This window comes from Centroberyx gerrardi, chromosome 12 (genome assembly GCF_048128805.1).
Source record: "Centroberyx gerrardi isolate f3 chromosome 12, fCenGer3.hap1.cur.20231027, whole genome shotgun sequence".
NCBI classification, from domain to species: Eukaryota; Metazoa; Chordata; class Actinopteri; order Beryciformes; family Berycidae; genus Centroberyx; species Centroberyx gerrardi.
Genome location: NC_136008.1, coordinates 3,941,848 through 3,958,071, shown reverse-complemented (window position 1 = coordinate 3,958,071; position 16,224 = coordinate 3,941,848). Strand labels below are relative to the sequence as shown.

The 16,224-nt window shown below is 42.8% G+C and overlaps 1 protein-coding gene across 1 annotated transcript; it reads right to left on the bottom strand.

The window, feature by feature from the left end:
* Positions 1-5,253: 5,253 nt before the first annotated feature.
* On the bottom strand, positions 5,254-15,503 carry nes (nestin). The gene is made up of 4 exons (XM_071900994.2): positions 14,680-15,503; positions 13,128-13,252; positions 9,436-9,509; positions 5,254-8,849 (listed from the first exon to the last, which is right to left on the bottom strand). Exons 1-4 carry the CDS (start codon positions 15,496-15,498, stop codon positions 5,839-5,841), a joined length of 4,029 nt encoding a protein of 1,342 aa, XP_071757095.2. The 5' UTR covers positions 15,499-15,503; the 3' UTR covers positions 5,254-5,838.
* Between the last annotated feature and the right edge of the window lie 721 nt (positions 15,504-16,224).

Here is a 16,224-nt window from a genome sequence, read left to right as displayed (position 1 = left end):
AGTGTTGCGTCAGGTGGACTGAGCTCGCGCATATGCATTGAAATAAACGGCGATATGATATAACTGTACAGATTCTATTCTTAGCTTCAGTTAGCTTCAGTTAGCTTCAGCTTACATGCAAACAGCGGTGGATACCGGTAAACTCCTGGTACCTGTTATATAATGTAACTGTAGTTTGTAGTAACGTACAAGTGCCACAAGACGGCTCGGCCGGCGGAAGTCTCTGGAGCGTGCTGTCGTCGATTACCGTAATTATCGTAATGCATTGCAGTAACAAAAAAACGTCTACCTAACGTACCCCAACAGAAGCAGATCAGAAAACAAGGAGGCTTCGTACTAAAATATGAGCAAATATACTTATCAAACAGAGGGAATTAGAAATAAAGGCCTGTCTCTAATATAAGCCTGCTTCCAATAAAGGCCTGGTACCCTCTGCAGTTGAGGTAAATACAGGCCCGGGGCAAAATTAGAGGATTTACGGTAATCAAAATCAGAATAATATATTAATAGTAATAATAATAAAAGTAAAATAAGATAATAAAATAGATAAAAGTAATCAAGGGGTTCTATCAAGATCCCTTTTATATTTGCTGACTTTCTGTCACACTCCAAAGAATCCCTGCAGAACTATTTCTTCACATGAAAAAGAAACTACATTGCCTTACAAAGAGCCTCTGAGGAACCTTTTCAATAAAAACAGGGGTTCTTCAGGTGTAAACAGTTCTAGGTAGACCCCCATCCCCCCTTTCCACTCCGAGAAGAACCCCTTCAGGAACCCTAATTTCTAAGAGTGTAGCCTCAGTTTAGTGAACATGAACATGAGACTGTGTCATATTGATAGAGATGAGACAGCAACACTCCCTCTCTGTCTTTATTAAAATAGACGAGTGTGAGCTCAAACATCCGGGTCACGAACTTTCCAAATCTTCTTCTCATGGAGGATTAGGGTTTTATTTTTTATTCACAAGTCATTCCTGAAACCTCATTCATCCCAGATCAGTTCCCCAGCCTCGCCTGTCATTAGTGGATTGCACACGGCAGAGCAACCTCTGCTCTGTTCTAATGGAGGTCGGCGCCCGGTCGCTGGCGATTATGTCTGTTGTGGCTGCAGACGGGATTTGACGGTGTGGTGATACAGATAAATGCCTTATACACACAGATGGAGAGAGAACTCCAGTAAAAGTACAGTTACTTCCTCAAAATATTACCTGAGAAGAAATAAAATCACTGGTGTAAAAATCTAAGGGAAAAGTACCTCGTTTAAGTTGTAATTAGAGTAAAAGTTAGTAAACGTTACAAATATAAATCATATAATAATACTTAATTTTTTTTTTGTTTATTTTTGTTTTATTTAAATGTAAAATAAATTGTATATAATAATAAAATAAAAAACAAAATAAAAAATGTGCGTAAAAGTTACTTTAGTCGTACAATCTTCCCCATAGGACATGAGGAGAGAGTTCAAACTAGCTTCTTTTAGTAAAAAAAAAAAAAAATTCACAATATAAAGTGCATTAACAAAGAAAAGAATGAATCAACACAATTCATTCAACAATACTACGACCATCCAGTTTCTGATGCAATGCTAAAAGAGAGGCTGCAAATATCTGTAGCCTACTCTGTAATGATACAATTTAAAATGTAGTGATGCACAATACTTCAATCAAAACATACTGAAGTAAAAGTAAAATGACTGACTTTGAAAAATACTCAAAAAAGCACTAGTACACAAAAAAAGCTGCTCAGTTACAGTAACGAGAGTTAAAGTGTAATCCGTCTCTTGACATGTGAGGATGATTCACACATAATTGATGTGTGAGTGATGCAGGACTGCGGGCGGATCCTGACAGATGGAGCCATGACTGCAGCCAGTTGTCACTTCTGAAAGGCGTTTGTCTGAACTGCATCCATAAGAGCTTGTGTGTGTGTGTGTGTGTGTGTGTGTGTGTGTGTGTGTGTGTGTGCATTTACATTTACATTTCAACTAATGCTCTTATCCACAGCGACTTACAATGAGTGCAGCAGTGGAATAAGCTCCAGTTCCTAGATTACCAACATCAAAAGCAACCAACAGTAAGGAGGTCAAAGGTCAGAGTGTCATGCCCTGACAGCAGATGTGACAAATATCTGTGTGGCCTTAAAATGGCCATGACTCAACCCGTTAACAATAGAGAGCAAGCGGGGAACAGATGAGACAGATTAGCCCAAAATGACTCAGAGCGTCTAGATGAGGACGAGTGAGATCGCAAAAGAAGATTCAAAATATTTCACAGTCAGAATTTTAAGTCATAATATAACTAGTGAGTATCAGGTTGCTGAATGGCAGTGAGTGAAGCAAAGTGAGCACACGCTAAGGAGATTTCTGCATTCAAAAACACAGGAGCGGGCCGAGGCTGTGTGTTTTTGTTGTTGTTTGAAGGCCCTCCTACCACACCAAGGTCCCTTCAAAAATCTGGCAATTTGTTTTTGACTTAATTATCGCCAAAAAACACACATCTGAACATATAATTTGAGACTTTATTAGCAATCGGTAGGATGTTCTGGTAAATTCGGCATGTATATAATCCTCCAAATTTTAACAGATGGCCCATTTATGTGCCGAGGAAGTGGAGTTACTTCACACACAGAATAGCGACTCCTTACCTTCGACATGTTCCAAAAATCCACAGACAGCAGGAGTCGTGGTGATGTCAGGATCCTGATCGCATCCATTGAACAAAAAAATCTGCTCGGTAAATCGGTAAAACGTGACAGAAGGTTCAATGTTGTTGGTTCTGAAACAGTCCAACCTGCCCACCATGCTGATGATGGTCTCGCTCTGCGGTGGGCAGAGTGTTGTTGCCATGACAATGATAGAGGCCAGCATTGGACCAGAAATGACACATAGACCCTTTAAGAAACTTGTCACCTGATGTACTTGTCACCAAAGTGTTTTAGTGAAAGCAGGGAAACAGGTGTTTTTCTGTCCGGGTAGAAACAATTTTCCTTTTTTAGTAATTTAATGATAAAAATGGATGAAAACTTTGACTTAAGACCTGCTTCTGTTCTGTCAGAAGTTTGCTCTCGACATCACATTGAGTCGGTGAAGCCTTTACAGCTGCTTAGCTTGAAGACTCTGCTGCAAAACAGTGATGTTTCAGTTCAGCTCTGCAGCTCCTCCATCCTTCACAGCAATGACATGAGGAGTAAATCAATGAAGAAGACGGGATAATGGATGGCAGATGGCTATCAGAGGAGAGTGCGCATACTCCCACAAAGAGCTGGGAGAGGTTTACGTCCCTCCTGACACACACACACACACACACACACACACACACACACACACACACACACAAACACTCCTCCCCCCATGTTAATCAACAGTAGCCTATAGCCAATGGTCACGGCTGGACCATAAGAGCACGTTCACACCAAACACGCTATGCGCGGTTTATTCAAACTCTCCAGTGTTTCCTCTTTTAGTTGGATTCATTTTTTGTCCAAGTGAGAACAATGACCTTTGCATCAAATATGATGGCACCAAATAACAGAGAGTCACAGTCTCAGTCCTCTAACAACAGAACTGTGGTCCGTTTCTTTAGGAGTGAGAACGTAATCCAACCAACTACATGAAACCAATCCAAAACACAAAGGGATAGAGGACTTGATAACCAGCAGTTCCTCATGCTTGGAAAGTCTAGCACTACAAAATGAAGTCTGGACTGATGCTCATAATCAGCAGTTTCTTTGTGTGTTCTTAACTGGCATGAAGACCAGAGATGGGAAATTACAGCAAAGGCTGCAAACAAGTCCATCATGCTTAGCTAAAGTTACAGGGACTGGAATCAGATTTGAAGATGCTACATCTTTAATCAGTATTTTTATTTATATCCTATTCTATGCTGCTGCGATGACCTAATTTCCTCTCTGGGGATCAATAGCATTCATCTTATCACAACTAGTGGTTATCTAGTGAGAGTCCTGGGCAGGAGAGCGCTGTTGGTGGGCAGAATAAGAGCATGCCAGACAGCTGCCGTCATGCCATTCCAGCACAACCGTCTGCGGTTTCCTTCCTCACTTCATCTCTCATTGGGCGAATTTGGGCAGCGAGGAGGCGAGCGGCCACTAAAATAGCCGTCATTGTTCAGTAAACTGACTAATGAATGACAAAATGTGGGGGGGAGGGAGGACGGGGAGAGGGCCGCGAAGCGGGACGAGGAGGAGAGGAGGTGAGGTCACCCATTGTTCCCTGGTTCAGACTCTTTCCTTGGCCTTCCCATGGGACGGTTGTTTGCTGTGCAGGGCCCCGGTGCCGCTTTGTTAGCCTGCCTGCTTTGAGGTCAGCGAAACTGGGATGCTGCCAAGTCCACACACACACACACACACACACACACACAGCCTGTGGGTCTTCCTCAATGCAAACCCCAGAGGAAACAGAGATGGATGTTGCTGGCAGCAAGCAGCTGGTTTCTTGACCTTGTCTTAAGGACACAACTGTATTGTGAGTTTTATTGATCACTAACAAAGCCCCCTCTTAAAGGAAAGGTTCTGAATTTCAGAATCCTGTCCTATTGATCACATCACTCTTATCTACTAATTAAACTAAACCAAGTCTCTTCATAGGGCATTGAAAAAGTGTTCAAAAGTAGTATTTGTTATTGACAAAGTGGCAACAGCCTCCTCCTAGTATTTGTTAGCAATGGTAGTGCAAAATCCAGTTGTACTAATTGTAAGAATAAGTAATAGAACTACATGAAAGGTCTTGTATGAGACTGTGACAGTAATGGCTTCATACCTCATTGACTTGCAAACAAATTCCATTGCTAACAAATGCTAACAGGAGGCTAGTGCCAATTCGTCAGAAATGAAAACTCTGGCATGAAAATGTTATGTTTAGCAGGGTCTGAAGGAGTTTCACACAGCTTTCCATCAGACAACTACAATCTGTAATGGCTTTATTCACAATGATAATGAAATCTTTTATGCTGACCACGGGGAATCTTCAGCAATCTATTTGAACGTACATGAGTTCTGTCAATATTGTGAGGGCTATGGTGCAGAAATCAGTTCCACTGTGCAAGCAAACCAGACAAGAAATAAGTAAAAAGTAAAAAAAATAATGACACACCGAGTATATCTTGAATCTACAGTTTATTCTGAACCAAAATGGTACCAAGGCAGAATGAAACTTTACTGATGAAAATGCATTGGAAAGAAAGCAAATAAACATAACATGGTTTGCAAATCCAAATGGCTACATGTTGTTATCTTTATTTAACATAAATAACCTTTTAAAACAATTCTTTCTACATACGTGTAAAACATGCACAAAGAAATTAGTTAATTGTAGTGTAGTGAAATGGGCTAGCTCACTACTAGAACAACTAGCTGTCTTTTGTATACACTGTGAAATAGCAGCTCCTACAGGGAATACTACCCTTCTAGTTTCATTGATTTGAGACTATCAGTACAATCAGATTAGGCAGCAATCAATGAATGCTTTGACTTTCAAATGTCACCCTTTGTTCTGTCATCATGCTATTCCCTCATGCAGCAATTTCAAACCTTCTTCCGTAACGTGCGCACCAACAACGAACAGTTAGAACAATTAGGACGCAAGAATAAGACATGGTTAGTCAAATATGCCAGTGTAAGGAAACAGGGCAAGTGCTCAGTGTCTTTAGATAGAATTGGCACACGGGTGGTTAGCGTCACTGGGGTGCACACCAAGGCACAACTTTGGTTTTCATAACGGATGTATTATGCAGCAAAAGTTAATTTTCATCTCACTAATACTGATAATGTGTTCAACTCTTTTTTTTTTTACTCTAACTGTTGATTTCTCACTATTTTGTATATCTATTCCTCCCCAGATGACCAAGATTCACCCTCATCTTCAGAATCCTCGGAATGGTCCAACTCCTCCTCATCGACATTTCTACTAAACTGCTTCACCTCTGAAGGCCTCTGTTCCTCCGCTTCCTTAGCGGCCGCAGCCTTAGATGAGTCAATATCCATCCTGGAGTTCCCATTTGCCACATTCGGGTTTTCCAAATTCCCCCAAACTAGGTTGTCACCAAAGCCTAGATTCTGATTGGATTGCTCAGCTGCTTCGTTATAGGAATCATCCGGTTGATAGGTGGCACCTGTCTCCAAGGAGGAACCCCAGAAGTCATTGTTTACACCAGAGCTGAAGAAGCCATGGAGGTCCTTGTCTTTGCCATTTGTTTTCAGAGGTTCTGCTGAGTCCTTCACCAGAAATATGTCTTCCTCGGCCGGTATGCTGTCAGGGGAAATCTCGGGGGACTCCTCATTCTGTGTCATAGCACCTTGATGAGTGCTACCTTCATCATGGAAATAGCTTTGAGTTGATTCAGGTGCATTATCACATACTTGATCATCTTCATTCTGACCTCTGGTTTCAAAGTCTTCACTTGGGTTCTCTAGGACTTCCCATTCAGCTGTTTCTGGAACTTCAGGAAATGCCTGACAGTCTGCAACTTCCTCCACTGAACGTTCTAGAGATGCACCGGATGCTTCCACAGATACAGCCTCTTGATCTGCTGTTACATGTATTGTGGAGATCGGCTGAGAGCATTGGCTCGCATTGGGCGACTCGTCCTCAGAGCTGTTGGATTCTTCCATATCTGAGTTATTCATGTTGATCTCACTCTCAGGCCTGCTGTTGAGGTCACTACAGACAGAGTGATCTTCTGTTACGTCAGCATGAGTCACCATTGACAGATTTGGTTCCTCCTCTTCCTCCCTTTTCTCTGGAGCATCCACAGTTCCTTGATCTTTATGCTGGACCTCTTCTTCAGCCAAGGCATTTGTGTGAAGCATTTCTACTGAAGTATCACTGAAATATAGGTGCTCATAAGGCTGATCCATAACTGTAGTGGAAGATGTAAGTTTGTGGTGTGCTGTCACTTCAGGCTCTGCGCAGGAGAACATGTCCTCTCTTCTTTTATCAGCCTCTTCTTCCTCTTCCTCTTCTTCCTGCAGATTTAGCACTGCCTCGCTCTCATTGGCCTGCTGCTGTGTAAAGTGTGCACTGTAAGTGGCTGTGGATAAGCTTTCTAGCTCCTGTTCCACAAGCCTGTCCACGCTCTCTAACTCCTCGTCATAATCTACATCCGAGAATACCACGGGTTCCACCGGTTTGGTAAGTTCTTCCATTTCTTCATCAGAATGCTCAACTTCCGCACTTTTCTCATCATTCTCCAGTGTAGCATGCTCACTTATATCCCTATCATGGCCAACATCCCTGTCCTCAATATGAATATATCCCAGATCATACTCCTCATCCAATGCTTCCCCTTCAGCTTCTTCGCACAGATCCTCCATAGTTCCAAATCTCTTTGACTTGCTTTCACTCCAAATGCCACTTCCCGTTTCTCCATCCTTCTTGTCCTCTTCACCCTCACTGGACTCGCTCTCATCCATGTGCGACGCCTGAGTGTTGGCGTCAGTCTCGTCACTCTTGTATCGAATCAGAGGTCGAGTGTCAGCGAGTGTGTTATCCTGAGCATAGCTGTCACTTTCCAGCTCGGTCCTCCATGACACTGAGACATTTTGAGAGTCTTCCTCTTCGTCATTCTCTTCTTCATCTTTGTCAGGGAGCTGTACATGCTCCTGGTCTGAAAGAGCATGCTGCCCATTGCCTTCTAATTTTGTGTCTATCAGTGAAGAGGTCATGTTGTCGTCATGCTGTACTATGGATGCAACTTCTTCCCTAATTTCTTTCTCTTCATGCTCTGGTTCTCTTGCTGATATGTCTTCCTCTGGTTCAGCATGTTGGGTTTTAATTTCATCCTTTTTCATGCCGTCATCTTTCTTCAGGTCAACCTTTCTTTCTATCACACTGTCCCACGTATCCATCTCTTCTCCATCAGGGTACAACTTATCCTCAAACTCTTTCTCATTTGTTCTTGCCATGGAACCCCTTATTTGTTGGCTTATCACTCCTGCAACATCATTTGAGATATCCTCTTGACTGAACTCTGCCGGTTGGTCAAACATACTTTCTTCAGGCTCACACTCAGAAGCTGGACTGCTTGTGCTAGACTCAAGCGTTGGTTCAAGCACCGCCTCAGTTTCAGAATCTGAGGTTTCTTCATGTACATGCTCTGCTTCTTTGCCCATTATCATCAATTCCTTCTCCACCCATGCATCAATTGGAGCATGTGGCTCATGCATCTCTTCTTTTTTAGCAGGCACTTCAAAAGGCACATCCTTACCAGATTCATCTGAGAAACCAAAGGGCTCTTCTGTCATTTGGACATGGTATGATGTGAGGTTCCCTACGGTATATTGATGCTGCCTAATTTCATTGTTGAAGGGTGGTTCGCAGCTGAGGCCAGACTCAACCTGATAACTAACAGTTGACTCCACAACTGGTCCTTCCTCAGGAGGTCCAGCATCAAGAATGCTCCAATCCTCCTCACTTTCCTTTTCCCCTGCAGTTGTTTCCCTATGGCTTGATCCAACCAGAGACTCTGCAAGAGGCTCTTGCTCATTCGGAGGAGAGAGAGGCTCAGCATACGTGACTTCTTCATGAACCTCCTGCGGTCTGAAGTGTTCAACTGTTCCGCTCTGCAGTACTTTTGGGTAAGGTGTTGCCCAAGTTGTTGACTTTGTAGATTTTGCTGTTTCTTGTCCAATCTGATTCTCTATGGTTTTTTTCCAATAGATCTCTGGAGTTTCATTGAGGGTTACAGGTCTTCTAGTCCAGATTGATGTTGTAGTTATCATGGCTGGTTTGGATCTGCTTCTTACACTATGGACAGATGAGAGGGGAGTGGTCTTGTGGCTAGTAGACAGCTGGGTCTGGTAATTCTCTTTAACCCCTCGACGACTGGAAACTGCATCTGTCGATGACATGCGGAGAGCTCATGAATATACAATAAACCTATCTACTGTACAAATAACACCCTGCATTGATATCTCCTGAAAACTCCTACATTGTATTGAGTTCAGTGCCTAGTATTTCAAAGCATCTCCAGTTATCTTAACATGACAGAGATACTGCAAACCGCTTCCCAAAGGCATTATTAGAATACATGTTCTCAATGGAGGTTAGACACTAATGGGGAGGTATTGATTATCACTTCCTTTCCCCATGGTCTAAGTTACCGGAAAGCACAGCCATATGGCTCAATAACCTTTGGGGACCATCTTAGGTGGCTTGCATTACCGTACCCAAAGTGCCGAGCTCAGCCCCCTTAGCCAAGACCCCTCCCCACTTAGACTAATGTGATTACAAACTGTACCAAGACAAGTCTGCCACATTGAGGGGCTTCTTATGAGTGAAATTACACAGTTACAAACAGGGATTATTAATACAGGGAGAGTGGAAATAAGGGAGAAGATTGATGTGACATATTGTGATCCTGAACACAACAACGATGAAGTCACTATGACATGGTGCAGATTTATGTTGTTTAGCTTAATTACCTGTGATGTAGATGTTTCTTGGCTGATTTACTGAAGAGATGTCTCCCCTGAGGCTTTCATTGTCCAGTAAAGCTCTGCAAAGAGAGATGACAAGAGAAATTGCTTTTTATCCATGTTCTTAAGTTGCACATCTCTTACACAGTACTACGAATATTGTTACGTTTGGGAAAGAGCTGTGAATGGGGGAATGCTGACATGATGCTGCACACAGAGCAGTGGGTGGGAAGAGGAGTGAGGAGCAACTTTTGTTGCTCTTGAGCTGCAGCAGCAGACTGAGGCCTCTTGTTATGCTAATGGAGGAATGGCATTGCCATTGAGGAACCATCTGCAGGGCACAAACCTCTGCATCAATTCCTCTCGCACACACACACACACACACACACACACACACACACACACACACACACAATCATGCACGCACATACACACAGTGACAGCTGATATTATGAATAGCCCATGCAGCACTAATGCCACTGTTTGCTTTCACAGATGTGGACCACCAGTTCCCATTCCAACACACACTTATAATTAGCTGCATGTATAGCAAATAAACTCATTTTTTGTGTCGTTTTTGTATCTTGATATCTTGTATCTTGAAAAAACAACAACATAAAAATACAATACATCCAGATCTAACAGCTTGATGCGTAGTGAATGACATTGAAGTTTGTCCTCTAGGTTCTCCCACTCCCCACCCGCCTCCCCGACTCCTGTTACTCTAGACTCCCACAGCTCATAAATCGGTGACTTCTCGCTGAAGGGTGAGGGTCAATATTTTGAGGAGGGGGGAAAAGGAGAAAGGAGACGCCACTATAGAGCTCCATAATGGATACGTTACTCTGCCCAAGACAGCAGAGGCTGTGTTTTCAGTGGGACGACCTTTCGTCCAGACGGCTGTGGCCTCTTGGACGAAGACTGCGGACAGCTCTATTTCATCAGCGTCTCTCTCTGGGGGGAAGGGCGGTGTCCAGGTTGTTAGTGAGAAGCAGTGTTTGAATGAGTTAAACTAATTGTGTAAATCAAGTGTTGACATGGTAGTAATGATAGCTCAGCTGGATGCGGACGGCTTTTCTTTCGCCGTTTGATAACATTCTCATAGACTGTTCACTTTGCAGCTGAAAGTGTCCCGATTCTGATTTTTTTCCCCTCAAATGTGACACAGATCTGATGTTTTCTAATCAATGTGGACAACAAAATGCTGCATGGAGTTTAAATTTTTCAATTCCAATCCGGACCAAGGAAATATTTCCTTTAATATTAAAGACATTTTAAGGACTGCTTTTCTGTCCAGCACCTAGTACTAGAATGGATGTGTGTGCTTTTGTGTACCTTTACTCAATTTGTTACAGTTGCCATGACAACAAGTAAATCATTCAGTTGTCATTCAACTGAGACAATAGTCATATTTTTGGCTCCAGGTCAGCTTGGCTGAGCAGCATTAGCATGGAGGAAACAAGACTCAACAATGGAAAGAGAGCAAAATAGCCGACTTGTTTGGTACTTAGGGAGACGCCTCAATTGCTTAGTTGCTGGCCTTTTTCTGACTCAGATCGATTTTGGTGATACTATTTATAGGTTTGCCTCATCGTCCACCTTGTCCAAACTCGACCCCCTGTATCATTCAGCTTTGAGGTATGTCACTAATTCTAGCTTTAGGACCCATCATTGTACCTTATACAGCATGGTTGGATAGTCATCCCTCATTTTGCATAGGCTACAACATTGGTACATTTTAGTCTATAAGATTATTTCAGGCAAATTACCTATTTACTTAAGCCAGAAGTTTTCATTTTTTGCAAAGCAGTCATAATCTTAGGTCGCACAAATAGCTTCAGTTTAAAGCCTTCTAGCAGAACAGAGGTTGGCAGATCAAGCCTGTTCTACTACGGTCCTGGAACAATTTGCAGGCCGATCTCAAACTAGAGACCCTTATCTCTTTAAATGATTTTAAACTTAGAATAATGGAAGTGGTCACTGTTAGCTGCAGTTGCTTCAACTAACAAACACATGACTAAATATTGCTGCCTTGTTTTTGTTTATGCACTGTATTGCACCTATTGTTGCTGTTGTGATTTGATGTTGTTGTCCTGTTATGTGTTTGATGCTGCTATTTGACCCTGTCTCACTTGTAAAAGAGGTTTTAATCTCAATGTGATTTCCTAGTTAAATAAAGGTTATATATAATTCAGTCAAAACTTTAAAGCTCATACTGAACTGTGTTCGAAACGAGTTACAAAAACGGATGTGACATCTTTTGTTATTGTTACTCTGCACACTCATGTCTTTTCAACATCATTGTCAGTTCATGTTGGTATCAGATTACCAAAAAAAAAAAAATCTGACATGAGCAACAATTCAGAATTGAGCGTGAAGGCCTGCAGTGTGAACATACACATAAACTAGCTTGAATTCATGTTTTTGTTCATATTAGCAATAAAAACATTAAAAAAAAAACTCAGGATGTTTGGAAAATAATTTAGGAAAATACTTTAGTTAGTACACTGACATTCTGAGTGACAGGGCTTCCAACAAACATCAAAAATATGTGGGAGCCGCGTTTCCCTTTTAGGATGTTCAAACAAACATTAAATGCAGCATTCGTCACATACCTGTCTGACATCAAACAGGCTGCTTCCTCAGATCAACCTGGCAAAGTCTCAATATTTTTACATCTGTGAAGCCAAACTTTCTCCTTTTACACAGCAACCTGACATTAAAGCTATATACTATGTACCTCAGGAATATATCCATGGAGCTCTCCGAATTGCATTTATTATTTGCATTTATTTCATTATTTCTCTATCTCTATTGTCTCTATTGTTGTATATTATGTTCACTACCTTTATTCTATGTTAGTAGCTATTTCCCTTATTTCTTTATTACCTGTACTTGACATACTTTACTTCTTTGGCATTGTCCATCAATTGCTGCTGTGGCACCTGAATTTCCCCAAGGGGATCAATAAAGTGCTATCTTATCTTATCTTATCTTATCTTATCTTATCTTATCTTATCTTATCTTATCTCATCTTATCTTATATGGGATCCTGCCCAGACATTACGCAATGACACATGAGTGATGCAATAACATGCAATGCTAAGTGGTTAACATGTTGCAAGCCTCCACTTTCTGCTTCTCCAAACTGAATTTAAGAAGAACAGATTAACCTACTGATGAATCAATGATTTAATGTTTAGAGCAAATAAAGAGTTTCATTTCAAAATGTTACATACACAATTTGAAAAAAAACAAAACACAACTACTCTAAAATAAAACCATTGTGGGTTACTATTAAAGTTATGGTTGAATATCATCTTAAGATATTTTCCTGTTTTTGAGTATAGAATCATTTGTGTTTTTGAAATTCTGACTGATGCATTTCAGGTAGCTAAATTTTTCCAAAATCTATACATATATATATAGATAGTTTTGGAATGAAACCTTCCAAATATTTGTCAGTATTGATTGGTGACTGAATCCTGAATCCATATATGTAATTCTAAATGTAGAGAGGACAAAGATGGTGACTGGCCTTGCATCTTGGAATATGCGATCTGCTCATTCTTTGTTATGTTCATCGTTTGCTTTGTCCTTGATTTTCTGCAAAGCCTTTTGTGACAAACCTGTATATTAAAGGCGCTCTATGAATGGATTTTGCTGGACGTGTACCAGCAGCTGACGGTGTGCTGTACCTGTAGGTGGCTACCTCCAGGCCCAGAGACATCTTCAGCTGCAGCAGGCCTCGGTTGTCCACGAGGAGACGATCGATCTGCCGGCCCAGCTCCTCCCTCTCCGCCTCCAGACCCGCCAAGTGCTCCTGCCAAACGGGAAGTCACACAGGAAAAGGAAGAGGTTTAAAAAAAAAAGGCTTGAAAACATTCTCAACATAGGGTGAGACCACATAAACAGTGTAGTTCGTCTTGTTTGCACCATGTACTGTGGGTTGCACAAATGTAACTGTTGCTATGGTTAGGAAAACACAACATGTGGTAGAAAGTTGGTCCTATTAAAGTGAATTAGGGCCCGGATTTTACAGCATTTTGCTGAGCATACACTACCAGTCAAAGGTTTGGACACATGCATTTTTCTTTATTTTTACTATTTTCCACATTTTAGAATAATAGTAAAGACATCAAAACTGTGAAATAACACAAATGGAATTATGCAGTGACCAAAAAAGTGTCAAACAAATCAAAAGTATCTATGTTGTAGTATCTATGAGTTTAACATGTCACTGTGGGTGAATATTAGACTTGCAAATTACTCAGCAGTTCCTGGAAACTTGTTGCTAGTCATATAGGATCACACCAGAGCAGCCAGCATTGTCCTCAGAAATGCTTTATAAGGTTGCTGGACCTCGCTGTGACCCAGAACTAATCCATCAGCCCCAAACCTAAACATGTGCAGTCCGCCGAGCCCTTTCACACCCAAATGTTTTAATTTCATCAGAATATGAAATGAGGAAAGTGAGGGAGGGAAGTCCAGGGGAAACACCCACACTCCTGCAAGCTTCAGCAAGGATATTAGGCAGAACATTAAAGGCCTTGTTATGTTATGTTGGTTAGGGAATGACACATCAAGTAGTACAAAAATGTCATGTTGTCATTGTGGTGGGGAAACAAGATCCTCAAGTGATATAAGTGGACTTTGAGACAAGACCACAGTCTAGAAGTGTTAAACCGAACACATTTGTCTCCTGAGTCTTGCTGAGACAGAGGCATCATTGCATCTGTTCATCAACTGTCCACATGACGTCATGCCTTGTCACGGCACTATTCCTGACGGTGTCTATTTGTGCCACATGAAGCTACGACAAAGACATCAAACATTGTGACTGATTGCACATTTCATGAGCAATAGACGATGACCTTGTTTTCACTTGCGATGGAAGTTAGCCAAGATGCTTTGGATGATTTTTAAATGACAGCCATGTTGTATTGAGTAAAAGACCCATGCTAGTTTGAAAATCCATCTCCACTATAATGTTTAATAGATTTATATATGTTATGTTTATTATTAGACCAAAGAAATGTTTTGATACGCACATTCAAGTTTCTAACTGGTGCTGGACAAAAAAATGTTCAAAGGTGGAGCATATTTCTGAGTGCAGACCTATTCTACTAGAGGCAATGTTAAAGCATGGAGCCAATACAATCATAAAATCACATTTACCGTCAAAATGACACCAAACTAAAAAAAGAGAAAACTGTCCTATCCCATCAGATGCAGAGCCTCAGCTCTTACCTGGAGCTGCTGGATCTCCTGGTTGTGCCGGTCTCTCTGCTGGGCCGCAGTCTTCTCCAGATGCAGCCTGGTGTCCTGAGCCGAGCCGATCTCCTTCTGCAGGGTTTGGAGCTTCAGCTGGCTCTCGCTCTTCTCCTGGCCCACTTGGGTCAAGCGGCTCCTGGCCTGGTTCAGCGACTCCTCCAGCCGAGCCGCCTGGCCCTGGTAGGCCTCCGCCGCCTCCTGCCATGCCCTGCTGGCCCTCTGGGAGTACTCCTGCCCCAGCTGGAGGAGGTTGGGCATCTGGTTGTGTGTGGGTGGCATTGCGTGTCTGGAGTGGGTCAGTGTGGCCTCCAAGTGGGCCACATCCTCCTGATGGGTTTGAATCATGAGCTGGATCTCATTCTCCAGCTGGTTGACCGTCTCCCTCAGCCAGATCTGGGCCCTCTGCTCCTCCTCCATCTCCCTCCTGCTCTCCTCCAGCTTCGTCCTGGCCTCCATCCGGGCCTCGGCCTCCCTCTGCCCGTGCAGGCCCAGGGCTTGGAGCTCCTCGGTCAGGCTTCCCACCTCCATCTCTGTCTGGTCCCTCTCCCTCCAGGCTGCATCCACCTCCATTCTCGCCCGGCGCAGCTCTTTCTCCAGGCCCGTCCTGCGCGATGAGGCCCCCTGGTTGCTGCGCCTCAGAGCCTGGATCTCCTTGTGAAGCAGCTCGTTCTCCTCCTCCAGGACTTTGACCCTGCCCAGGTAGGCCTCCAGGCGCTGGTTCAGGTTCAGCATCTGGTGCTTCTCCTCACCCAGGTGGCTGTGGAGGAAGGGCTGACGCACGCTGTGGAGCTCCATGTCAAAAAAAAGAGAAAAAGACAGAGATTTGGCAAACTGAGGCCTCACTCAGAAGTAGACTGATTATGATTTGGGAGCCAACTGTATCTGTGTGTCCAGGCCTGAGCGAGTGTGTGTGTGTGTGTGTGTGTGAATGTGTGTGTGTGTGTTTTGTGTGTGAGTGAAGCTCCAGTGAGGCTCTGTGCCTCTGGTAGTGTGACTGCCAGCAAGAGGCTCCCCTTTCATACTGGAGTTAATGAAGGGGCTGGGCAGGCGGACAGGAGGGGAGGAGGGATGGAGAGGGAGGAGACTGAAGGATGGAGAGGGAGCGGAGGAGGAGGGATAGAGAGACGAGAAAGGAGGAATGGAGATGGAGGGGAGGAGAGACGAGATGGAGGGATGAAAAAGATGGGAAAGGGCGGACAAAGTCAGTGATGTAATTGTCAAGGTTAACTCTTTCACTGCTGGCCAGACTTTGGCTTTAAATGAGGAGGAAGATACACACTCTTGCTTCAGTGCATAATTATTATCAAACACCGACATATCGGCTTGTGCCTTTTTCAAGGTGAATAAACACCTGTGCATAAAGTTGTTCTTTTACAGGCAAGCGCACCTGGTAGTAATTAATGCTTCCTTTATCACATTACCACACCTCCCTGCACTGCTGGAAGATGCATTACATGAAAATAGAATGGAAATTGTGTGCTATTTTTAGGAATGTTAAATAGTGATTAAACAAATGAAGCT

What these genes read in the sequence shown, in the direction of transcription:
- nes (XM_071900994.2), bottom strand. Translation starts at nt 15,498, where the DNA reads ATGGAGCTCCACAGCGTGCGTCAGCCCTTCCTCCACAGCCACCTGGGT. An exon ending in CTGGAGGTAGCCACCTACAG is followed by an intron (nt 9,510 to 13,127) that starts GTACAGCACACC and finishes CTCTCTTTGCAG; the next exon opens with AGCTTTACTGGACAATGAAA. An exon ending in AAGAAACATCTACATCACAG is followed by an intron (nt 8,850 to 9,435) that starts GTAATTAAGCTA and finishes TGTCATCGACAG; the next exon opens with ATGCAGTTTCCAGTCGTCGA.